The sequence below is a fragment of the Corythoichthys intestinalis genome, chromosome 11, assembly GCF_030265065.1.
Source record: "Corythoichthys intestinalis isolate RoL2023-P3 chromosome 11, ASM3026506v1, whole genome shotgun sequence".
NCBI lineage: Eukaryota > Metazoa > Chordata > Actinopteri > Syngnathiformes > Syngnathidae > Corythoichthys > Corythoichthys intestinalis.
In genome coordinates, this window is record NC_080405.1 from 29,570,576 (window position 1) to 29,597,894 (window position 27,319).

General features: G+C 38.1%; 1 protein-coding gene across 3 annotated transcripts in view; it reads left to right on the forward strand.

Annotated features, from left to right (window-relative positions):
* slit3 (slit homolog 3 (Drosophila)) overlaps positions 1–27,319 on the forward strand; it is a 399,629-nt gene that overhangs the window by 285,932 nt on the left and 86,378 nt on the right. For all 3 annotated transcript variants that reach the window (XM_057849631.1, XM_057849630.1, XM_057849632.1), the window contains 8 exons: positions 1,125–1,196; positions 1,521–1,592; positions 7,669–7,740; positions 8,204–8,347; positions 8,662–8,825; positions 12,601–12,751; positions 20,016–20,090; positions 25,811–25,954. In XM_057849631.1, coding sequence (XP_057705614.1) covers positions 1,125–1,196; positions 1,521–1,592; positions 7,669–7,740; positions 8,204–8,347; positions 8,662–8,825; positions 12,601–12,751; positions 20,016–20,090; positions 25,811–25,954 — 894 coding nt within the window. The remainder of the gene's footprint in view (positions 1–1,124; positions 1,197–1,520; positions 1,593–7,668; positions 7,741–8,203; positions 8,348–8,661; positions 8,826–12,600; positions 12,752–20,015; positions 20,091–25,810; positions 25,955–27,319) is intronic.

Consider the following 27,319-nt stretch of genomic DNA (forward strand, 5'->3'; position numbering starts at 1 on the left):
CATTTTTACATTTTCAGTTAAAGTGGGGACAAAAGTACATATTTTGCTTTTAATTAATTACTATTATTTTAAGTTGAAATTTTTAATGAAAAAAAGGAGGAACAGTAAACAATCTTTTTGTATATGGTCTCTTTATAAATACCGATAAATAATCACTGCTAACCCTCCCAGTCAAAATCAATTGGATGTCTATCACAATCAGTGAGAAGCATTAAAAAAGGAAAACATAATTTTGTTTAGTAAAATTTGAATGTATTTCATTTATTTTATTTTTTTTAGATAAATAAACAGTAAATGTTTTCTTATTTCTGACTTGAAAAACATGACGTTAATACACGTGATTTACTTTCACGGGCCACACAAAATGATCTGGCGGTCCAGATGTGGCCCCCATGCCTTGATTTTCTCACCTGTACCTGAATAGTTGCGCAAGCTTTTATAATCAGTATTACATTCTGAACATATTATCTCGCAATACTGTCCCCAAAAAGTATAAATATTTCATTCAAGATTGTTTCAAGCCAGCTTCTCACTGCAACTGCTTTTCACCTTGGCAAGCATGTCTGCATGGATGGATGGATGGATGGATGTGAAAAGTGTGGAGGTCAACAACAGGTTGTGAATACGGTTAAAGCGGAAGAGAAGAGGATCTCTTTGGATTGTGTTTATCATGCTGACAGCTGACCCAGCTCCTAGCCTTGGCTCTTTTCAGCTTTTCCTCCTTCACCCTCCATCTTCACGCCCTCCAAACGAGCTGCCATTAACAATACATGAGCTGGATGCTGCTGAACCACAGTGCGTTTTTCCAAAAGAAGCCATGTGGGGATGATGCCAGTGTAATCAGTCTGGTAGCGGGAAAGTAGCGTGCAAAATGTTTTGTTTTTGCAAAAATTTTCGAATATTAGCAGAGTACTGCTGCCAGACACGCATGAATTATCGCGCGTGCCAACTTTGTCGTCGTACTTTTATGCTCTGTTTCCCAGTTTGAGTGAACAAACAAGCTTAAATCAAAATTCATTTTAGTCCAGTTAGTGCATAATCATCTCATTTTTGGTTTTCATAAATGGAGATACTGTACTTGATAATTATGTTCATATATTTCTCTGTTCTTTGTGTCTTTTCAGTCGTTTGGAGCAGAACTTGATCAAAAGTGTCCCACCAGGAGCCTTTTCGTCCTACAAGAAGCTTAAGAGAATGTAAGTATGTCCATAACGGATTGACTTTTTGTCTTCTACGCTGTAAAAAGTTTTCAACATCCACACATGAAGGCATTTGGCTCTTTATGGAATTCCCTCACCCTCATGCAAATGTCCGCCGATCGCATGACTGCTGCCATTTGCAAGGACTAATCCCGTCTGCCTGTCCGTCACCCGCCAACTCATTTACTCGCACCTACTTTTCCTTTTCTCCTCAGTTGCGCGCGTTTCCTTGACCTTTACTGATGTATGTTGTCGCTGACAGTTCGAGGACGTCTCTATCACTAAAGCGCTAACTCCCCCATCACTGTATTCCTCCCACAGAGACTTGAGTAAGAACCAAATTTCCGACATTGCAGCCGATGCCTTCAGTGGTCTCCGCTCGCTCACCTCCCTGTAAGTGACCAGAATATTTTTTACCTGAGTCTCAATTATTTTTATTTTCTTTTGATTAACTGTAGACAATTAAAAAAACAAATATCCAATCAGATTCCAGCTGTCATTTGTTGCCATGTCATTCTAATCTGCCCATTGCAGAATCCAGTTCCAGCAGTTAATTTAAACTATATTAGCAAACAGTTTGTGATAAAGCCATCATTGAGGTGTTCTCTGATTCGTAAAAAAAAAAAAAAAAATTGATGATTACCGTATTGGCCTGAATATAAGACAGCCCTGACTATAAGACGACCCCCTCTTTTTCAAGACTCAAGTTGGAAAAAATTTTTGAACACCAAATTCATTTTTATACAGAAAATAATTATAGTACATCCGAAACAAATGATTATAACAATATAATTGAGAGAAAAAGCATGTTATTTTGTCTCATTCAAATCTTAATATCTGAGCATTTAAATATGAAAACTAAAGTGCAATCACATTCGTAAATGAATGGCTTCTGGTTTTTGAAATGTAAATAAACCAAACAACAAAATTGCAATAAGTGCATTAGAGATGTCCCGATCCGATATTTGGATCAGATCGGACGCCGATATGGGCAAAAAAATGTGCATCATTATCGGATCAGAACACGGAAAAATTCCGATTCAGACTTCCAATCCAGTTTTTTTTTTTCAAAATCCGATCCGGGTTTTTCAGCGCACCGATTTACCTAATCCATTCCAGTTTTTGCTTCGGTTTCCCTAAAATCCGGTCCGCATTTTACGGCACACCTTCAACACACTACATTTACATTACCATCTCCCAATTTACCGAGAGACTTTATCGGTAAAAATGTCAGCTGTGTGGGATCATTTCACTTTAAAGGACGACAAAGACGAAGAGGCAGAGTGCAACATATGCCACAATAAAGTCAAGCGTAGTGGTAAAGCTGTAAGAAGTTTTAATACAACCATCCTAATCAAGCATTTAGCGACATACCACCACAAACAATATAAGGAGTATGTTAAGAAAACCGAAGACAAAAAGAAAGTTCCTACGCAGCTAACACTGGCAGAAACTTTTGCTATGCGTGACAAACTGGCACTCAACAGTCCCAAAGCCCAGGGAATAACAAGAGTCATTGCCGAAGAATTCATTCTAGATGACGAGCCATTATCTCTCGTGAGTAAAGACGCACCATCCAACACTTATGCTGCATTCCAGACGAGCCATTATCTCTCGTGAGTAAAGACGCACCATCCAACACTTATGCTGCATTCCAGAGAAGTGGGAAGTCGGATTTATCCCACTTGGAAGGTACCAGTTCCGACCTCAAAGCGTTCCAAGCAAATGTAAACAACAAAGATGGCTGATCGCCACGAGGTGTTTTTTATTTTGGCCATCCAAAGACATTTTGACCTCCAGCGAACCTGCCTTCCTATAAGCGATCAAATAGTAGAGGAAAAACGACAGATGCTTTATAGCCCGCACTGTAAAATGCTTTTTTTTTAGTTACATCCTTTGCTGATCGTCAATATAAAAACATAGCACAACAAAGATAATTCACTGTATGAGAAAAAAATACATGGCATCTCAAATAAACTTGATTTACTTCATTATTGTGTTATCATTCAATACGTTTTCATGAGCGCCATTTTGTCCAGAGACGTCAGATTGAAACAACTTAGAAGTCGGGGTAGTTATTTTTTCTCAGACTTCGCGACTTGGACCTCCCAGTTCAAGTGGCGTTCCAATGATATTTTCCTAGCTGGAGGTCGAAAAAGTCCGACATCCCACTTTTCTGGAACGCAGCAATAGACCCGGGTAATGCCAATGCTCAACCCACGGCTTTAGCTCAACTCATGCCGCTGGATAAAAAAAACACAAGAATACCTGACTGCTGCTGACAGCCGCTACAAACTACGTCAACGTCGTTTCACTGGAGATAATAGATATCATATGTATATAGAACTAGATGCAAAACGACAGACTCGACTGCGTTAGCAACATTGAAGTATTGAAAACCAGATGCGTTTTAAACAGCTGCCATCTTAAAGCAGAAGACTTCCCTAGTAGGCTGTTGTGAACCTTCCAGGCGAACTAATTTTATTTAAAATACCCCTAAATCGGCAAAATCTTGACTTGAATCTATCTTCAAAACAGTTTTAAAACTTTCACATGTCGAAAGTAGACAGAAGGGAAATTATGGAATAACGGGAGCAATTTTAACAACTTTTAACAGTTGATTCGCAAAATTAAATGAATTGAATGTAGTTTAAAGCTGCTGATACAGAATGGGGACTTGAGTATTTTATTTACTGTTTTAAAATGTTAAGTTGATACTGAAATAGTCGTTTATTTAAACCTGAGAGGCTTTTTATACAATTTTTGTAACTAATGCACGAAACATTAAAAGCATCTAATATAATAGCTTGGGGGATTTGTGGGATTTTCCACTGAGGTTGTTGGTGTGTTTTGCTTTTTTAAGACAGTTTACAATATTATTTGCACGTTTTACTGACTGACTATGCCATTTCTGTTTGTTATTTATAATGTTTTGTTTGTGTCACTGAATAAACAGGTCAGTTTCTTGTTACCAACCGTTGTGTGTTATTCAAACTCACCTGATTCAGCTGGCTAGTTGTTCTCAAGAGTACTAAAACCTTTTTCAACATGAGTCTGACAACTAAGTAAGGAGGCTAAATAACTTTAAACTTTAACACATGCTCAGATAGGTCGGTATCGGTATCGGCCAGTATCGGTATCGGATCGGAAGTGCAAAAACCTGGATCGGGACATCCCTAAAGTGCATTAACCATCAAAGTGAAGTCCAACTGTAACTGTAGTCTTGAAACAAATCTGAATAAGGAAAAACATTGCAAAAAAATAATGAGAGTAGCTGAGATCTATCATGACAGAACATCGCTTCAATAATATGTGGCGCCATCTATCGTCGTGAATGGGGAGAGTAGCTGAGATCTGTCATGATAGAACATCACTTCAATGACCCCCTCTTTTTCACGCTTATTTCAATGCAAAAGACACCGTCTTATATTCGGGCCAATACGGGTAATTGACAACTACTCGATTATCAATTTATTTGACAACTATTATGCTGCTATAATTATTTAGAGATGTTGTCCATATCCTCTTTTATTTTTATTTATTTATTTTTTAATGTTATTTGGTTTGCTTTCTTTATCTAAATATACTCTATATATGTTAATACATATACCTGCTTATGCTTTGGATCAAAATCATACACTAAAATAAAAATGGCAAGCAACATGAGCACAGTATTTCTTATTCAGAAGAGATCTCCATGAACAACAAAAACTAAAGCCCTGGTTTTGGGGACGAAACGCTTTAATCATATCATTAGATGAATGCTGATTCTGCATTTTTGTTTTTTTGTTTTTTTTAACTCCAAGGTAGTCGAGGTGATACTGAAAGGTAGATTAAGTCAAGTAAGTCCCCACCAAGGGCCCATGTACCGAATTCACGGCCCGTCACTGCTCGAAGTAATTGCATTTCCACTCATTTAGCAAATCCGAATATTGTAGCTGACACCCAAAGGGGGAGAAACACACAAACGCACACCAATTAGTTGATTTGTGTGGCCAGGTTTGTGCTTGTAATCAGCAAGCGCGTGTGTTGTTTGCGCGTCTCTAAGAGGGGCGCGCGTGATAAGAACATGAAGGACAGTTTAATTTGAATCAATCCGGAGCGTGAAAATGAGACGGACAGACGGACAAGAAAGGGCGGGCAAGGTGAACACACACACACACATTGAGACATTAAGACATGGCCTCTGTCAGGGTAGGAGAGCTGAGGCGTGATGGGGTAAAAATTGAAATCACTCAAGTGAAGTCAATGGTCGCGTGGAATAGAGCACAGCATATCAACCTCGGATTTTGATCATTAAGTCATTCACTGCCATTGAGTTATAGACATACAATCTATTTCAACTAGGAAGGCTAGCAATGAGTGATCATGTTTCACTGCCATTGACGGCGATAGATGTCCAATCCATTTTAACTAGGAGGGTCTGGAAGTGATTGTCTCATCGCTGCCAGCCCACACAGTCTAAATAGTTTGGACATTTATTGCCGTTAATGGCAGCCATTGAGTTAAACAAAATTAAACAAAAAACGTAAAAAAAAAAAAAAAAATGAAAATAATAGTTGTTAGCAGACAATGTAATTGTGCCTTGAGGTATGAGGTGAAGATTCCTTATCCTCTACGTAGAGCAGTACTTCTCAAATGGTGGGGCGCGCCCCCCCAGGGGGGCGCAGAGCGATGCCAGGGGGGGCGCGAGTGACCTCGGGGAACATGCTTTTTTTTTTTTTTTTTTTTTTTGCCGTACTAGAATAAAGTGTACTTGCACATCCACTCCGTGGGTGGCAGTGGCGCTCTCATTTTCAAAGTGCGTGCAGTATTTTTGAAGTAAGCAAGAGCACACGGAAGAGACTCATGCAGAGCTGGACTCACGCAGCGACCCACTGTCTTTCTCACGTGTCCGGCCGAGAAGTGCCGTTTTCGGCTTGGGATCGTCACGACCACCGCCCTCACCTACGGTTCTCCCTCGGCCGCCGAGAATGCGCTTTTTTTCGGGCCGTTTGCCTTTGACTTTTAATATAGTGGGAAATGAGGAAAGACCACTGTTTACTGAGTCTAAAAATGATTATAGCGGAGAAGCCAAATCAGTTAAGACGCCACTTAAAGACATTAGACCTCAATCTCATTGACAAGCCGCTTGATTGTTTTTCAGCGAAAATGTGCCGAATATTGCCAATTGTCACAATCGTCCCGCTTTGTCAGTGTTATATCAGTAAACCAGTGAGCACTGTGGTGAATCAGCGAAAATAAAAACTTTCCTTCTGTCCAGAGACCTTTTTCCCCCCTTCTATTCAGTTTTGTTTTTTTTCGGTCAAATTTTTTGGCATGTTGTCCTGAAGAGTAAATGTTTCTAATCAATTTGAATTTGTTATTATTTACTGATTTTATTACATTTTATTTTTCAGTATCAAATGGTCAAAAATGTACCTTGAGTGTATTTTTACAGTTTGGATGTGACATTTTTTGTTTTTTTTTTTTTTAACTTCAGGCAAATTGATGCGCATTAAGTCTTTTCTGTTACAAGCAACACAATGTTAAAAAAGTTATACTTTATTATAAGTTGATCTATGTTACTTTTTTTCTTTAATAGAAAAAAAAGGACACAATGTTAGGCTGAGGCGTACTTATAATAGTAATATAGACGAATGATACTATTTACAGTGGCGGCAGAGAGTTGGGGGGGGCGCGAAACATTTACGTCTTCCTTGGGGGGGCGTAACAGAAAATAATTGAGAAGCACTGACGTAGAGCAAGTGTTCCTAAGTGACGAGTACGTTACAGAAATATGTTTCAAGTTCAAGTGTTTTGAATTTCGGGACAAATCATCTCGTATCACAAGGCACCATTGGATGGGGTTTACAGATGTAATTCAATTTTGTATTTACTGATTATTTTTAAATTAATAAAAATGTAGGCAAAAAAAAAGGTAAATCGTCTTTAATATATTGTTTTAATTATTTTATGTATCTTATTTATTTGAAAAATGTATACATATTTTATTAGGAAAAAAAGGAAAAAATAGTACAAATAAATAGTAAATATAATATATAAAAAAATAGTAAATATCACATTTTTAAATTTATTTTCGACATTTTTGACCTACAAATTGACCAAATCGTCTTATTTTAGCCTCTTAATAGTAAATATTGTCCCATTTATTTGTTATGTATATATTTACTTATATTTTATATGTCATAATTAGAATAGTAAAAAAATGAATATTAAAAACAAAAAAAACACAGTAAATATTCTCTAAATTCTGTCATCTGTAATGAAAATAAAAAGATTATCTTTGTAATTAGTCCAAATGATGATTGAATCATGTGCTGTTTCAGTTGCATAACTTATGTCATTTTCCCTGTCCCAAATTTTCTCAGCATATTGTTTTTTTTTTTGTTCCAATGCACATTAAAGGCTAAAATGTTAAGCCTGGAGTAAAATGAAAGTAAATCACACATGACTCTATCCTATGCAGGGTGCTGTATGGCAACAAAATCACCGAACTGCCAAAAGGATTGTTTGATGGCCTGGTGTCTCTGCAGCTACTGTAAGTACTTGAATCTATAGTGTTCTAAAATACAGTGTCACATCAGGTCTATAAGTGTAAAAATATAAATGATGAGAACAAATTTATATCTTTATAACTTTATTCTGTGTGCTTGTGAAAAATCTTTGTGAGGTGACATTCAAAACTGCGGCAGTGTTGCAGGATGTGGTCAAAATAAATAAATAATTCAACATAAGTATGACATATGGTCCTTGCAAACGCTGCAGTCTGCCGGCAGAAACTGCTAACGTTCTGAGGCTTTTCCCTCGTAAAGTGAAGTCAGGCAAAGACAATGAAGATGGGCCAATCCAGCCGCTCATTTTTTCTGCACATTTGGGTCCGATAGAGACAAAGGTTATATCCTGTGTCTCCTACCTGCCTTGAAGATGCTAACAATGCGTTTCTGTCAGTAAAAATATCTCACATTGTATATTGTGAAAGTTGTTTAAATGCTTTGTTTCAGCCTCCTGAACGCAAACAAGATCAACTGTCTTCGCGTCAACACCTTCCAGGACTTGCAAAACCTCAACCTGCTGTCACTGTATGACAACAAGTTACAAACTATTAGCAAGGGACTTTTTACACCACTGCGCTCCATCAAAACACTGTAAGTATTGTTAAAATATGTCATGTATATACAGTATATAAGTATGTATATGTATAAGTATATTTGTTTTTTTGTTTTTTGTTTTTTTTCTTTTAAAAAGAATACTTTATGGGATTAAAAAAAAAAAAAAGTTTTCACCATATCTCCTATTTTGTTGTGTTTAATTAAAAACAAAAACCACGCTGCAGGTAGTTTTCTTTTGCAGGCCACATAAAATGATGCGGCGTACGGTATCTGGCTCACGGGCCACAAGTTTGATACCCCTTGAATGAATAAACAACCTAGTGACAAACGCGATCTCTTTCCCCACTCAGTCATTTGGCCCAAAATCCCTTTATGTGTGACTGTCACCTGAAGTGGCTGGCCGATTTTCTGTTCGACAACCCCATCGAGACCAGCGGGGCGCGCTGCAGCCACCCCAGAAGACTGGCAAACAAGCGCATCAGTCAAGTCAAAGGCAAGAAGTTCCGCTGCACAGGTAAGGGCAACAAAGTAAAAACATTTTGTACTTGTAACTTTGCAATGGTGGCAATTCAGGACTTAAGTATTTTGAGATGGTATTTGGTTTGAGAATTGCACCTAAAACTGGTTCTGGCTGCCCTCTCCTTGCACCTCCTCTTGGACCTAACTGCCATCCTGTCTTCCCGCTCTCTATTTGCCCCTCCTCCCTTGCCCTGCCTCCTGTGTGGACCTACGCTCTGATTGGCTCGTGCAGCTGTCTCTTGTGCTTGATCTAACCATGTGGCCCCGCCTGCTGTGGCATCACATGGTTCCGTCAAGCGCCAGGGACCGCCTGGCACACGTACGCCTGTGTCTACCGGCCAATCACGTGACTCGGAGCCTATGACTGATGACCAATGTTGCAAGAAAACACGTCATATTTTATGAAACACTGAATGCTCATTTTCAACTGCATGGTAACAACTACGCTCCGATATCATGTTTTAGAGCGCCTCATTGTTAGGCACAAGTGTGTACGTCGTGGGGAAAGATGGTTTAGAAAGGTTAAAAAAATAGCATTTAAAAGTCTGATGTGATAGCTAGGGTTTGAACAGTGGCTCCGTTGTGGCATTGCCCGCTAAAATATAGATTTGTATGTACAAAGTAGCTTCCATTTTTCAGATCGTAGGTTTCTAAAATATATTTTAGAATTGTGTTTGTGTGAATTTAAGCCTTAAGTAACTGCACTGCGTGGTATTAACTCACCAGCTGGCACTGATGGTGATAGACAACCAGAGTTGCTCTAAAAATTAGCTGTTTTTACATCGACCTGTCAGTAATGTTGGCTTATTAGCATTTAAAGCACTCAAAATCAGGAAACACTTCAACAGCCTTTCTACCTTTCTAACAGCTATTATTTCATAAATTAACTCATTGACTGCGTTGATGGTGATAGACATACAGTATAATACATTTTGACGAGAAGGGGGTTGTAGTGTTCATTCACGAATAACTGATTTTCTGACTGATTTTCAAACTACGGAGCATTCTGAGAGAGCAGACCTATGTGACCTTTGACCACATTAGCCCAACTTTAAGTACGTCTTCTGTTTATTCCCTTCCGTTTGAGTTATCTCTACAAGAGTCGCAGTGGTGCTGGAGCCTATCCCACCCAACATATATTATAAATATTTTTTTCATTTATTTATTTTTTTCATTTTATCTTAATTTACATTTACTAGTATTATTATTATTAAATTACATTAATGTCTTTTGAAGAAAAAGTGATAATTACTAGAGCTGGGAATCTTTGAGCACCTAACGATTCGATTACGATTACGATTCAGAGGCTCCGATTCGATTATAAAACGATTATTGATGCACCCCCCTCCTTTTTTTTTTTTCTTTTTTTACTGTTTTGTACATTAGTTCCAAAATTGTTCAAAAATACTCTCAGGCTAAACCAAACTGCTATTTCAGTATCAAGTTAACATATAGCAGTAAACAAATATACAAAAATAACAGTAAATAAAAAACTCCAGTCCCCATTCTGTATCAGCAGCTTTAAACTACATTCAATTAATTTAATGTTGTGAATCAACCGTTAAAGTTGTTAAAATTGCTCCCGTTATTCCATAATTTACCTTTTGTCTACTTTCGACATGTGAACGTTTTAAAACTATTTTAAAGATAGATTCAAGTCAATATTTTACCGATTTGGGAGTATTTTAGATAAAAAGTTAATTAGGTTCGCTTGGAAGGTTCGCTACAACAGCCTTGCAGGAAAGTGTACTGCTTTAAGATGGCGGCCGTTTACTAACGCCCGCATCTAGCTTTTTGTAGATGTGCTGCTAACGCTATCGAATCTATAATGCATCTAGTCTTATATAAATGATATCTACCGTAACATTTTGCGGATGTACTTTTGTAGCAGCTTTTCGGCAGCAGTCAGGTATGTTGTTGTGTTTTTTATCTCGTGGCATGAGTTGAGCTAGAGCCGTGAGTTGAGCATTGGCATTACCCGAGGGGCCGGGTAATGAGAAGCATGATGTTTAGCTACTCTCACTCCGTTCTTCATTGTGCCCGAAGACAGCGCGGCGCGCTGAGTGTGTTGTACTTTCGCTTTACTTGGCATATTTCAATAATCGGAATTTGGATGTTTGTGAATCGTTCTCAAATCTTCCACGGCCGAATCGCGAATAATCTAAGAATCGGAAATTTTGCACACCTCTAATAATTACAATTTTTTTCCAAAAAATGTTGTTCTTGAAAATTTACATTTTCATGAAAATTTAGAACATTCCTTTTTGGGAGAAAACTACATTGTTGTAAATTAACTCATTAACTGTCATTGACGGCGATAGGCATCCAATACATTTTGGCTGGGAGGGGTGGGAGCGATCAAACGAATCATCAGATTTGACGCATTTCTCTGTGAATGGCACTGAATGAGTTAAATGAACAGAAAGCATGCTAAAATGTAAATTACTTACAATTGGAACATTCCTGACAAGTATTAAACTGGTAGATAGTAGCAATGGTATTCTTAATAGACACTTAGCATTGTTAATTATTGTACGGCAATACCGCTGAGATTGGACATCAGCCGCACACCTGCTCCAGCTGCAAAATGGTCCTACAGCAGCGCTTCAGTGGCTCGCATGGCTCATCCCAGCGCCCCTTTTAAAACCCCTACTATTGCCACTAAAGTAACCAACTAATGAGCTTTCTGCATTCTGAGAAATATGTCTCTTCAACTGTGTTCCTTTCTTCCTTACAATAACCGGTTTTGTGGCAGCCCAGAGACATTATTAAAAAGAAATGATTCCACTCAAGAGGAGTCTGATGGAAACGAATATAAAGTTTGAAAACAAGTTGTTAATTGCAAAATAGAAAACTGCATGAATGTGGAAGTTCCGTAAAGTGGCCAATCATCTTTTCTGTTAATTTCGGAAAAAAGAAAACGGAAAACGATTACAATTCCGTTTCATGTCGTAAATAAATCATCTTCAGTTTAAAATGAAAATGAGCCTTTATCCGATATTCAGTTATCTGATTTTTCAACACAAATCAGGAAATAAAATAAAATCAGTATTTGTTCTCACAAAGTTCACATTGGTGTGGCCTCGAAGACGTTCGTCTTCTTCTGCTTCTTATTTTGCGGCTACAGTGATGTCCTGCTAACCCTTGGTTGTAATCTTAGCTAGCACCAAAATTTCGAAACTTCGTGTCAACACACCTGAAAAATTCTGCAGAGCTTGTCCATCATCATGTTCTTGAAGAGTTAAACATTTACTAACATAAAACAATACGTATGACTCCATCCTGTTTATTGATTAATGACGATGTGAGCAGGAATGCATGGACTTCCATTTTTCCAAGTCTGGAGGCCTCAAATTCGTTGCACTAGCTAATAAAAGGTTAAAACCAGTATTGGCACTATGGGGCTCAAGAACAAGAAGCTGCAGGAAAAAGTCTTTCTGCGCATGGGAATGCAAACTTAAAGAAAACAAAAATGAATAGTGGCCAAATTTTATTTTGCGACTTGTGTTAAATAAAGTCATAACAGAACAACTGGTCAAGATTCGTTTTCTGTTTTTCAATTTCTAATTATGAATCGGGAAAACTGAACATTGATTTATTTCCAGTTTTTTATCGACACATGAAGCGAAAATCGGAAATAGGCTCGTTTTCCGTTTTTTTTTTTTCCTGAAACTAGAAGGAAAGAATGAATGGCCAAAAGACTTATTGACTGTTTTCCCGCCCCCTTCAATCATTATCTGAATCACTTTTTGTTACTCCTTTCCCTAAAGGTCAAGAAGACTACCGCAGCCGTCTAAGCGGCGAGTGTTTCCAGGATCTTGTTTGTCCCGATAAATGCCGCTGTGAGGGCACCATGGTCGACTGCTCCAATCTTAAACTGTCCCGCATACCAGCACACATCCCGGAACACACCACAGACCTGTAAGTCACTCCCAAATATGACAGCACATATTTCAAACTCATGTCCCTGTGGCCAGATCTGGCTCGCCACCTCATTTTGTGTTAAAATAAAACTTAAAAGTTAAAAAAAAAAAAAAAAAGAAGAATAAACTAAATTTTTTGCATCGACCTCATGTTTTTAACTAAAATAAAATTTAAACAGAACTTCAGTAGTGCTCAATGAAAGCTCAAGGACTACAGAAATCAGAGAAAATGTTTTTCTTCCTTCAAAAAAATAAATAATAATAATTAAATAATTATTAATTAAAGTAATTAATTAAAAAAGTAAAAATGAATATTGACTGCTTTTCTCTTAAAAAATAGAATGAATTAAAAATTAGATTTTTTTTCATTCTTCCCAATTTTTAAAATAAAAAATAATAAATATATAAATATAAATAAAAATAAAATATAATAAAGTATAAAATAAAAATATAATAAATATAAATAATAAATAAGATAAGTAAAAGGTAAAAATATTTACAGCTGTTTCCTTTTTTGAACTAAGACAAAAATATTCCTCTTTTATTCCTTTTTTTTTTTTTTTTATTAAACATCTGTGGCGGAAAACACAAGACTGAAAAAGCAGTTTCTGCTCTTGCACCCCTCTTTAAAATAAACTGCTGTATTTTAAGCCAAAGAACTGTTGTGTTTGACAGAACAATATGTCTGTATGCTGCAATAGCAGATTCATGGTGCATTAAGCCCCTGAACTATTTTTAAGTTGCCCGTTTTACCCTGGAAACCCCCATTTACAAACCTCGTGCAACCGCTTTTGTTTCAACCCAGCCATAAAAAAAGGTAATTATATTTATTATCCAAAATGTTTGTCATTTTTAGCTTAGAATCAATAATAGATGTCTAATATTTCGTTAAAAAAAAAAAAAAACGACTTAAAAAAAACTATTCACTCGTATATTTTAACTTTTAAACAAATTACGTCAAATGAAAAAAAAAGGTGTCTGTAAATACAGTAAGTCACGGATATCTACCTCATAACTATCGCTAAATTTTATTTTTTTGTCACTGTCGCATTTCCCTGGTATTTTAGATGATATTCGATCCAAAGAAAAATTGGGGGGGGGACGTTTAAAAGGGTAAATATATGAAAAAGAACTTCTCGACTGCTCCTTGATGTCTGTGATTTCTGCATCGCGATGTTTCACCCATAAAGTCCCCAAAAAATCAGGCTGTGGCCATTCACATCTGTGTCTTGACCAGAGGTTGTGCTAGACTTTTTCGTTGTCTGTCATTTTGACTGACAGGGTCATAAAATCCGGTCATAATCTATTTTTACCCGTCACTTAAATTTTTAAAATGATGATAATGACATTGTGGTGACCGTTTGTTTGGCATAATTCTACTTCCGTACTTATGTGTTCATTTGGCCGAGCGCGTTACCGGCTACGACACAGTCGCGTGACAGAGACACTTAAGAGCCGCGCGTGTTCCGGCTTGAATAGAGAGTTCACAGAGAGTAGCAGAGCTACAGCGGCTGGACACAGCAATTCGAGCTAACAAGACTCTTAACATTGCATACCGCTTCAACATATTCAATAGTATTTAGTTTTCATTCATTTTAAATTAATATTCTGTCCGAACAAGCTTAACAGAGAATCCACACCGTGCCATCACACATCAAGCAGATGAATATATAAGTTTTTCTCCACAGTGACAAAAACAGCTGACTGTGGCCCCAGTAGGTAGGCTACATTAAGGAACAATGAAATTAACAGTTCACCTGCTGTGGCCTGAACGGAGTCTTACACCTTCCTCCTGGTGCGCATGGACTTGAATTGCGTGCCCGCTTGTGCAGTCCCTGTTTTTTCACCTCTTTTATCAACACCATCGTCGTTTTGGGGCTTTTTGAAGAAACTTCAGACACTCAGTTGCCTTGACATTTTTCAGAGTAAGGCCAATGACGTCATGCATCAAGAGAGACAATAGCTAATTAAAATGCTCAGTCGCCACCCTGTGGTGTGGGGTGTGAATTGCAACCTGTCAAAATGACAGATGGACTTCAGTTTTTTCCGTCACGGTTTTAAAAAAAATCGGTCAACGACGGAAAATATTCGGTTAACGCGACCCCTGGTCTTGACACTAGGTGATACATGCTACATTTAGTTTTTGGATCGAAACAAGGTAAGTACGCGATAATATCTCGTTAAAATCATTGCGTCTTTAATTATGCTATCTCATGCTCTCACCTCCAGTTAGGGTTTCGATGGTTTTTTTTTTTTTGTTTAAATGCCTTCCTGTTCAAAAATGTTCTTCCCCCAGAAAATTAAGATTTTAAGCTTCCCAATTATTTATCACATGTGCATATCGGACAATTTTGAAATTTGGCCAAATTGGGGGTCTCAGAGCAGAACTTCGAGTCACCTGAGTGTTTTCGCCCAATAGTTTTTAATTAAAAGAAAAGTAAATACATTACTATTCGCTTTTGAGAGACTTAAGGAAGAGAAATGGACAGTTATAAGGTTAACAATATCTCTGTGTTAATGTGACATATTAACATTATTTCTGATAACTCTAGCCTAGAAAACACAACATACTCAACAACCACACATCAAACTCAATATCACACTAAACCAATACTAATAAATAATAATAAAGTTTTTCATGGCCCATCTTAAGGCTGTCAGTGTGGAGGAAAAACAAAACAAAAAAAAACAAGTTGCACCTGAGTATAAGTCGCATCCCTGGCTAAATGAAAAAAATGTGTGATTTGTAGTCCAAAAAATATGATGGCATCCACAGCACTCCTTCAAAAAAACAAAAAAACAACGAACAAAAAAAAACTCTCGTAGGAATACAACACAGCCTATCTTCCCGAATTTTGCGCATTGCTATTCTTTACCTTTATTTTTTTAGCTGCCATGTTTAAAAGAAAAAGACAAACAAGCTTGCCATTGATGTTTTCCATCTCCCTCCAAGACCCCAAAGGAACCATTATGATATCCGTCATCTCCCTCACTAGCATACTGAACAGTCCCTTATATCCTTTTTTTTAGCAGTGACAAATGGGATAGCACATAGAACGTAATATGCAACAGGGATATCCTGATTACATTGTGAGCAGGCTTAAAGTATCGTGGCTCTGTGTTCAGCTTCTACCACAGGCTGATAGGGGATTATTATAATAAGAAAGAACCAAGACGGAGACCTGCTCAGTATTCACCGGAGCTGTTAAACATAAAGAACGACATGAAATGTAAGGACGCCACTACAATATCCGATCGCCGAGTCCTTAGAGGTGGATGTAAAGAGAACAACTGGTTGCCACAAAGCACAGGGCTGCAGAGAAACTCCTATATTCATCAAATCTATACAAGAAATCAGACAAAAGCTGAAAAAATGTTGAGTGGAACCCCCTGCTGGCTCGAGAATACAAATGAATGTTGAATACAAAGAACCTTGACGACATTGTCATTCAGTTACAAGTACCTCTTCACAAATATCTTGATGAATAATTTCAAGCAGAGGGAATTTTCTTCGTCACATTTAGAATGAGAAACTTTGCAAATGCAGGATGAAAAAGTCATACATGCATGAATAAATAAATGATCTGCATAAATAGAAGATGAAGTAAGAGAGATGCCAAATGGAGAAACAAATTGAACAAAACAGTAGGGTTTAGAAACAGTGGTTCTATTCTATAGTATGCTAGTCGATTAGCACAAAACGACAGTTGACAAACGGGCCTCAAAAGCATCAGAGGCGATTTAGAAGTTCGTATTATGATGTGAATTGTATATTTTTATTGTAGGTGTTCCAAACTTGTGGCCTGGGAGCCAAATGTGGCCCATGGGACGATATTTTGCGGCCCCTTACTTGTCATCAAACTGTAATACAGTGGTACATCGACATACACTCTTTTGGATATCCGATGTAAAATTTGACTAGTCATTTGTCTGGACATATGACGACATCCTCGAAATCCAACGATTTATGACAGCATTACAATTTCATTGTTTTCTCGCAAGGTGGATGAATGGCAGATTTTCTTGTGAGAGAAATCAACATTATGGGTCTCAAGAAGGTTAGTGCAGGTGGTGAAAAAGAAAAAAGGTGACCCTTAATGTTGATATTAAGAAGGGAATGATAGAAAAATATGAGTGTGGTATGTGTATGAATGAAATGGTTTGACAATATGGCCGGTCTCCTCCAACCTCCGTTCACCACTCTCTATAAGTTAAGGTGGCAATAAGAACGCTTTTTATTTCCAATTTAGTGTTATTGTAACATCAGCAAGGAGGTCACCAGCTTTGTCAGGTTTTTAATCATTTATTTCAGAATTTGTGCAACACAACACAGTTACTGTCTGCCGTAGCCAACGCCAACAACATGAAAAAAAGTAAAAACTTCCCACTCTACCGCACCTCTCTCTCTCGTCAGTCACACGGTGCGTTCAGGAACAGCATGCAAAACACAACCGCCACATTAGAACCCGTTTCGTTACTTTATTATTATCATTATTACGATTTGTTTTTATAATTTATTTGTTTTGTTATGTGTTATTGCTATTTGTAACTATGATTACTATTATAATTAAAGATTTAGCATAGGGTTTTGGGCTGTGGAACGAATTAATCGAACTAAAATGTATTCTTCTGGAAATCCCGTGCGACATATATGACCATTTTGACTTACAAACCAGATCTTGGAACTAATTAAATTCGTATGTTGAGGTACCACTAGACTAGTGTATTTTACCTTTTGGGGGGGAATAATATACAGTCATCCAAAAAATAAAAAATAAATAAATAGCATAATAAAAAAATTAAATTAGACATATTGTCATACATTGTTAATTTAGTATTGCTCAAGGAAGTTTTTTTAAAAAACATTTTTATGCCCTAACATATTTCAAGTATATTATATACTGTATATAGATTATTATTAAAATTATAAATTTTCTGGGCGCCGGTGTATCAGCGGGGTGTCGCCTGCACCGGCGGGGGACCCTGCCTTGCCTGGGGCTTGGTGGGCCGCTGGGGGTCCCGTGGCGTGCCGTGCCGGTTGGGGGGCTGTGGCTCGTGGCCCGGGTGGGCGGGCGGGAGTGGGTGTAGGCGTGGGGTTGGTGGTGCGTCCCCTCCTGCCATCCCTGAAGGCCGGTTGATGGGTGCGCGGGTGGCCCGGGGGACCACCCTGGGTCCCGGGGGGGGGGGGGGGCGATGGCTCCTTTGCTGGGCTGCGGGAGGAGGGATGGGCTGCGCATGGCCCCCCGCCCCCGCGCCCGCCCTCCCTCCCTCCCCGGGCTGGCTGGGTGGGGGCTGTGGCCCTGGGTTGGCGCTTGCGCGGCTTCTCCACCCGTCTGCGTGGCTGTCGCGCGCCCGGTGGGGCCTGCGTGCTGCTGGATGTGGTAGGGCATTCTCGGGTCGGGGGTCCCGGTGCCGGGATTGGCGATGCGGCGGCGTAGGGTTGGTCGCCAACGGGCTTACTCGTAAGAGATTCACACGATTACTGGGTTCTAGATCACAGAACTGATTTGTGCACACTCTACCCCTTTCAATCACTTAGCTTATAGGCTTATAGACACCCCCACCCCCATTCTCCTCTTTCACTGGCCAATAGGCCCCCACATGGTGTAAACCGGAAATACATCTCGCTGACGATAGCACCAGCATATTAGTAACTAGTTTAGATGTTCAATGTATATCTAGTTGTTGTTTGTGTATGTGTTTCTTTTCCTTCTTCTCTTGTATTTCTTTTCTTCTGTCCCCCCATAATCCCTTCCTGTTCGCTGCTTTGTCATAATAAAAAGGTATTTTGAATGATCACAATGGGAGTATGTCAGACTCTCAATGTGAAACATTAAAACTGTTCAGAATCTGGGCACTTAGACTTCCATTCTCTGTGTCAAACAGCTGAACAGGACAGGTTTAAAAAAAAAAAAAAAAAAAAAAAAAAAAAAAATTATAAATTTTGTTGGCATTTTTACCAACTAGTTTTGGGAAGATCCTTGATGCAGCCCATACTCACCCAGTCTTTATTTACGACCCCCCCCCCCCATTAAAAAAAAAAAAAAAAAAAACCTAGTATGAGGACCCCCTGTTTTCGCGCAATTTGCCCAAAATTGGTCAAAGATTTTTTTAACCCGCCATTCATTTTTGATGCTACTCTGATTGGCATGATGGTTCAAAATACCATTTGGAGGTAAAAAAAAAAAATGATTGTTTGAAAAAGGGTCTCGCTCCCTTCCAGAATAACCATACTGCAGCGGATGCCTAGGAGGCATATTTTATCACGTAGTGCAGTACAGTGTTAGTTAAACAATCTTGACAGTCCACACAATGAAGGAGGAGCCACAGGTCATTGCATTTCTCAGGACATGTGTCAGTCACTTGTTGCAGAATCTTTTGGGCAACAGCCTCATTTAGATCATCGCAATTTACCTCCCTCTCTGAGCAGAAAACCTGGGATTTCCTGATGTGGGAAATGCAGGGCACGATGCAATTGGTACAATTTAATTATATGTAAAAAAACAAAAAAACATTCTTAAGATCTCTCAAAGTTCATTAATTTGATTAAAAATAAATGCTACATAATAAACCCATAACATTTGGAGTGTTTTCTCCTTGTTGGCTTTTAATTCTTTATTTCTATTCTGTTTTGGAGATCCAGTTTAACTATTTAGCAAGTGCTCCATTGATACCAACTATAAACAAAAATGTCTTAAAATCTAAAACCTAAAATATTTTATTTTCAGGAGACTAAGATATGATAACTGTATTAATAACTTCCATAGCAAAAAAAAGTACTTAAATACTTTGAATTGTCCAATTACACTTTTCCCGCGTAAAAATACCTTGTTTTGTGGTGTAATTTGTGACTCGTCTGCCCACTGGTAATAATAAACAATAATAAATAAGTGCTAATAATTGGTACTAATTTATAACTTTATGTTAAACTAGCAAACTGAACAGACAGGCCCATGTAAAGTTGATTCTATTAACAGGCTTTTTATAAAAATGGCCTAATAAAACAGATGTCTTGTGTTTTGCCAGGGCTTTGGGCATTGTGGGTATTGATGACCCCATAGAAGTGATTCATCGTTATCTCTTCTAGTCTTTTTTCAACCCTTCTCTAAATTAGCAACCTTGTTTCTCTCGTCTTATTAACATTTGAAGAGTATCTAAAGGCTTTTTAACCTTCATGCAGTCTGCTTTTTAAGAGTGTGTTTGTGTGCGTTGACTTTGAAAGATGGTGTTTGTGACGTAATTGACCATCTGAATGTATGCAGGCGACTGAATGACAACGAGATCGTCATACTGGAGGCGACCGGGATGTTCAAGAAGCTGATGAACTTGAGGAAAATGTAAGTATGATTTTCATTTTTGACAAATAGATTAAGTTTGCTGTCATATGCCACAAACGGATATTTTCAGTTTATTAACTATCAATTGTTTTTTGCAGTTAGTGGTCTAATCAGTCACGTTATTTACTTATATAATATTCTGACATGAACATTTTAGCTTTAAATGCGCATTGGGACTATAACCTATGAACTGAACCACTGAATACTTTGAATACTACAGAAATTAAATTAAATTAAATTAAAAATATTTATTCTTTTATATTTTTAATAGAATACACATCAAAAAGAGAGTATTTACTGTTTTTTTCTTTTGTTTTTAAAATTAGTGTTAATAAAAATGAAAAAAAGAAAGTAAAATGTTCCCTATATAAATATACGTATATACAGTATGTAGGCAACACTAACATAAAAAGTTGTAGATATGAATGAATGAAATATTTTTATTAAATACTTTGTTCTTTCCAAAGTTGAATGTGCTGACAACAAATTTACACAGAAAATATACATGAAAATCAAATGTATCAACCCATGGAGGTCCGGATTTGGAGTTGTAATTAAAATGAAAGTGGAAAAACACACTACAGGCTAATCCAACGTTGATGTAATGTCCTTTAAACAAGTCAAAATGGGACTTCGTAGTGTGTGTGGCCCCTGCGTGCCTGTATGACCTCCCTACAATGCCTGGGCATGCTGCTGATCAGGTGACGGATGTTCTCCTGAGGGATTTCCTCCTAGATCTGGACCAGGGCATCACTAAGTTTCTGGAAAGTCTGAGAAGAAACCTGGCAGCCTGTGGGAGATTCCAGCCAGGTAGTTACTCCAGGAGAGCTGGACAGGGCCGTAAAAGGTCTTAAACCCCCGGCAGTATCGGTATCTACTCCTTTGTTCAAGGAGGAACAGGATTAGCATAGCCAGAACCCTACAAAATGACATCTAGCAGGCCACTGGTGTAAATGTTTCTGACCAAACAATCAGAAACAGGCTCCATGAGGATGGACTGAGGGCCTGACATCCTGTAGTTAGCCCCGTGCTCACTACCAATCATCATAGAGCTCGATTGATATTAGCCATAGACCACCTGAATTTGCAACTACGCCACTGGCTCTGTGCTCTTCACCGATGAAAGCAGTTTCAACCTGAGCACATGTGACAGACATGAAAGTGGTCCAGAGATGCAGTGGAGAACGTTATGCTGCCTGCAACATCATTCAGCATGACCGGTGTGGTGGTGGGTCAGCGATTGTCATGGGCGGCACATCGCTGGAAGGACAGAGAAACCGCTACAGGTTAGATAATGGCACCCTGACTGCTATTCGGTATTGGGATGAAATCCTTGGACCCATTGTCATAAACTACACTTGTGCCGTGGGACCTCGGTTCCGCGAGGTCCTGGTCCACGACAATGCCTAACCTCTAAGACTGGAGTATGCAAGCAGTTCCTGAAAGAAGCCCCCCACGTTTGCCTGACCTAAGTCCAATAGAACACCTCTGGGACATTATGTTTAGTTCCATCTGGCGCCGCCAGGTTGATCCTCAGACTGTCCAGGAGTTCAGTGATGTCCAGGTCCAGATCTGGGAGTGTATCCTCCAGGACATCCTCCGTCGTTTTATTAGGAGCATGCCCATGCGTAGAGAGGGCATACAGGCATGTGGAGGCCACACACACTACTGAGCCTCATTTTGAGTTGTTTAAAGGACTTTACATAAAAGTTGGATCAGCCTGTAGTGTGTTTTTCCACCTCCATCAGCTGATACATTTGATTGGTAATTGTTGTCTTATTTTGTAATTAATTAAAATATTTCATTCATTCATATCTACAATGTGTTACTTTAGTGTTCCCTTTTTTAGGCAGTGTAGATACAGTACATATACACATACATTAAATATACAGTATATTCTGACTATATCAAAGAATAGAAGTCTGAATATTGTTTCATTTCTTAATTTTCTATTAAATAAAAAAACAATCACTGTTTTATTTCTTTGGTTTTTATTTTTTAATGAATAAAAATAAAACAATAAAAGAACGCTTTAAAGGGAATATTCACTAGTTTTCCTTTTTATGTTTTGTTTAAAATTAGAAATATCAAAAATCTGTAAATTATATAAATGCTGAATCCATCAAGCACTGCAGAAATCAGAATATTGATTGTTTCATTCCTTTTTTTAAATGAATTAAAAAGAGTAATTACGGGTTTTCTCTTTCATTTGTTTTTTGTTTTTCACATTAATAAGTAAAAAAAAGGAATATTCACTGCCTTTTCTTACTTTTCTTAAAAAATTAAAATAGATTTAACATTTCAAGAACAGAACTTTTATAGTTAAGTGGCTAAAAATGATAGAATCTGGACAATTTTAGGTCAACAATGTCTCTAAACAATTAATCGACTCCCAAAGTAGTTTTGGACTAATTTGATCATTGATTAGTTGTCCATAAGTAAGTCAATTAATCATGGCAGCCCTAACACGAACACAATATAAATAAATATTATAATACTAGTAATATCGAAAACTGCATTGAAATTTCTTTAAGTGATTTTGTCGTACAGGATTATGAGAAACATCCTTACATCAAGTAATCAATGCTAAATGTGGGTTTAAACTACAAGGAGCAGCAATTCTGATATCACCATTAGGCAATAGACAACTTATTTTCCTTCTCCGGTCCAGTAACGCCTTGATGCATGCAATGACAGCACTCGGATAATTGTCGAGGTCCCTGCAACTTGCTCTATATGTATAAAGCAGCTAAACGCGCACAGAGCAATGTTATCTGTCTAGTTCAGGGGACGGCTCATTATTATGCAAATGAGATGGCTGTTCCCGTCGACCGTTTCAACATTTGTTCCGCCCGTGTTCTTCTATATGGTACTGGCATATGTTCATCTTTTTTTGTGTGTGCTTACAAGAGTTGAGCAGATTTATTAGGTAAAACATCAAATAACGTTTGCATTTGCTGTGACAATTGATGAGGTAAACGTATGGCTTTACAGAAATGGGAAAAAGGAGCTAATGTTCTATTTTATTTATTTATTCATTTTTATTTTATTTTAATTTTTATTTCAAAAGATTTTTTTAAATCAAATCTTAGTTTTTTTTTCTACAGCGATTAACCTAAAACGGTCAAAATCCTTTCTTGGAGCCTCTCAATAGTAAATATTCTCTAATTAATTTTAAAAAAAAAATAATTATTTAACATAAAATAACCGTAAATACTCTAGATTTTTTATATACCATACGTGCATTAAAAATGTAAAAAAAAAAAAAAAGAAAAAAATTTAATCATTTTTTGAGCCTCCAAAAATAAGCCCACAGTATTATTACACTAAATACCATAATTCATGTACAGTCCCTGACAAAAGCCTTTTCGCTTATCCATTTTGTGGAAACAATTGCTAATAACCTGACTTTTAATTATTCAATTGGTTTCAGAAATGGCTCATATGAAAGCTAAGACCTTCCCAAATGATGTTGAATGTACAAAAATATATTTGTTTAACTGAAAAAAGATTTATCATTTAATGAAGACATAAAGGTCAAATTTTGGCAAGACAAAAGTTTTGTCGCCTATAGAAAGTCGTGTGAAAATTGAACGAAAAATGCACTTCAAATACAAAAATATGTTACATAACATAAGTGAATTAAGTAGTGGTGCTGTGAGATCTATGGTCATGAGCTGTGGGTCGTGACCGAAAGAACAAGATCCCGGATACAAGCGGCCGAAATGAGTTTCCTCCGCAGGGTGTCCGGGCTCTCCCTTAGAGATTGGGTGAGAAGCTCGGTCATCCGGGAGGGGCTTGGTGTCGAGCCGCTACTCCTCCGCGTTGAGAGGAGCCAGTTGAGGTGGCTCGGGCATCTGGTTCGGATGCCTCCTGGACACCTCCCTGAAGAGGTGTTCCGGGCATGTCCCACCGGCGGGAGGCCCCGGGGTCGACCCAGGACACGCTGGAGAGACTATGTCGCTCGGCTGGCCTGGGAACGTCTTGGAATCCCGCCGGAGGAGCTGGCTGAAGTGGCTGGGGAGAGGGAAGTTTGGGCTTCCCTGCTGAAGCTGCTGCCCCCGCGACCCGACCCCGGAATAAGCGGAAGATAATGGATGGATGGATGGATGGATGCTGTGAGATCCGAATTCAATATTTTGTATGACTTCCATGGGCTTGAAGGACTGCAGCCATGCGGTTCGGCAAGGATTCATACAATTTATTGATGAAGTCATCAGGAACATCAAAGAAAGCAGTCTTGCATGCCTCCCGGAGATCATCAACATTCTTGGGTTTCGTTTTCCACGCTTCTTCTTTCATACTGTTCATGTCCGATGACTGGGCTGGCCAGTCCTGGAGGATCCTGATCTTCTTTGCCTTGACTAACTTTGAGGTAGCGATTGAAGTATGCGATGGAGCACCATCCTGCTGCAGAATTTGTCCCTTTTCATGGTTAGGAATGTAAGAGGCAGCTAAGATTTGTTGATATTTCAGACTATTTATGTTGCCTTCCACCCTGCAGATCTCTCGCACACCCCATACTGAATGTAACCCCAGACCATGATTTTGCCACCACCAAACTTGGCTGTTTACTGAGTGAATCTCGGATCCATGCGGGCTCCAGTAGGTCTCCTGCAATATTTGCGGTGATTGTGGTGTAATTCAATGGAAGATTCATCTGAAAAATACACCTTTTGCAACAAAACAGTGAAGTTTGGTGGTTGGATTGAATGCTGGATTTCTTATTGACAGATTTACGTCTTTTGCATTTGAATGCATTACGAAAATAATTTGGAATAAATGTATATTCAGTGATTTCTGTGTACATTTTTGTCTTCATTTTTGTGGAATTTCTGTCTTTTTTTACAATGGCTGCCTACTATTTTGCGATGCAAATTGTAGCAAGATATTGGATGTGGGTGCATATACAAACATGACTGACTATACGTGTCTGCAGTGTGCATTATATATTGTACATATAGCCCTATCTGGTAAGTTAGCTTTGGAATAATTGAACAATATGCCAGGGTTGGGTAATGGAGACGGAAAAGGCAGGAGAGGAAATAAAAGGGAAATGTGTGTGGTGTTAGCCAACGAGATGCGGAAAACAAGTCAGGAAGAGATGGAGAGACGAAAGCCAATATTAAGCGGAAATAGTGAATTGGCCTTCGATTCAGATTTACAACAGCGTTTTATCTACAACCTGCTCTCGTCGGTGTGTGTGTGGTGAGTTAGAGGCAGGTTGGGTGGAAAAAAGACCAACAGTTGATTTATTGGAGAGGAAATTGCTAACCATCTCGCAGTGTCACCCACGATATAGATTGGGCGCGCTCTCATTTCCATTTTGCTCCTCTCAATTCCTTCCGTCTCTTCCTCATCTTCACATCCCTTTTTCCCACCGCGCCGATAAGCAACAAGCGCGGATTCCCCCGAGGATCCGGAAGTCGCGATATGGATCATCCCGACTTATTGTCTCTGCAGCTTTTCATTTTTAATTTTTGTGGGGGGTGGGGGGGGTGGTAGATGATGTCACTTGTCAGATGAATATGCTAGCAACATGAAACTCCCCATGAACCTCGATACGTATATCACACTTTTTTTGTAGCGTGGCTGAGCCCGCGACTTGTGTATCATGTATTGTGAAAAATACAATAGTTCTTCCTTTGAGGATAGTGTAAAAAATCTGTTCTCTGAAGAGTCGTCCCTAAAAGCTGTTCATGATGACTTCCTCATTTCAGCAACCTGAGCAACAACAAGCTGCGGGACATCCGCGAGGGCACTTTCGATGGAGCGTCAGGGGTTCTGGAACTTCTCCTGACTGGCAACAAGCTCACTGGACTGCACGGGCGAATGTTTAGAGGTCTCACTGGCTTGAAAACGCTGTAAGTATCCAGCACAGGTGTCAAACCCATGGCCCGGGAACCAGATATGGCCTGCAACATCATTTTCTGTGGCCTGTGGAAGTCAATCATGTGCATGTTTCATATTTCTTATTAACGTGAGATTTGAATTTCATTTCTGTAATTCTCACTGACCAAAGGAGGACTGCAGAAATGAAATTTTTATTTATTTATTTTTTTTCCTTTTTGACAAAAATTATAGGGCTGTCAAAATTATCGCGTTAACGGGCGTTAATTATTTTTTTAAATTAATCACGTTAAAATATTTGACGCAATTAACGCACATGCCCCGCTCAAACAGATTAAAATGACAGCAGTGTAATGTCCGCTTGTGATTTGTTTTTTGGTGTTTGGCGCCCTCTGCTGGCGCTTGGGTCCAAATGATTTTATGGGTTTAAGCAAAATGACTGAGCATGGTTTAATTATTGACATCAACAATGGCGAGCAACTAGTTTATTTTTTGATTGAAAATTTTACAATTTTTAATAAAATGAAAACATTAAGAGGGGTTTTAATATAACATTTCTATAACTTGTACGAACATTTATCTTTTAAGAACTACAAGTCTTTCTATCCATGGATCGCTTTAAGAGAATGTTAATAATGTTAATGCCATCTTGTTGATTTTGGTATAATAAACAAATACAGTACTTATGTACCGTATGTTGAATGTATATATCCGTCTTGTGTCTTATCTTTCCATTCCAACAATAATTTACAGAAAAATATGGCATATTTTAGAGATGGTTTGAATTGCGATTAATTACGATTAATTTATTTTTAAGCTGTAATTAACTCGATTAAAAATTTTAAGTTTGACAGCCCTAAAAAAATATTTGTTTAACTTAATTGAAAATTTTGAAAATGTTAACAATGTTTAGATTTTCCCTTTTTGCTAATTCAAAAAAATAAAACAAAGAATACAAATACAATACGCACCTCTTTTGTTTTATTAAGAAATGTGAAAAAAATAAAAACTGAAAAATGTAAAAAAAAATAAAATGAAATAAAAATGTTTACTGGTTTCCTGCTTTTATATAAAAAGATTTAAAAAGACAAATTTTGCCTATTTCCCCTTTAAAAAAATCAATAAATCTAAACGTGGCGGAGATACTGTTAATTTTATTTTAGCAATTACATTTTCATCTGGACAGCTAATTTTATTTTAGTAAATAATTTTTCATCTGGACAGCAATGATATGTAAATATTGCTCTAATGTCATCGCATGATATTTTGGTGCCAAGAAACTATGTTGGAGTAAGGAGAGGAAGTCCATTTAGCCAAAAGTAGTGCTTTGCTGCCATCTGGTGTTATTTTGTTGCCAGAAAACAATATTGAAATGATTT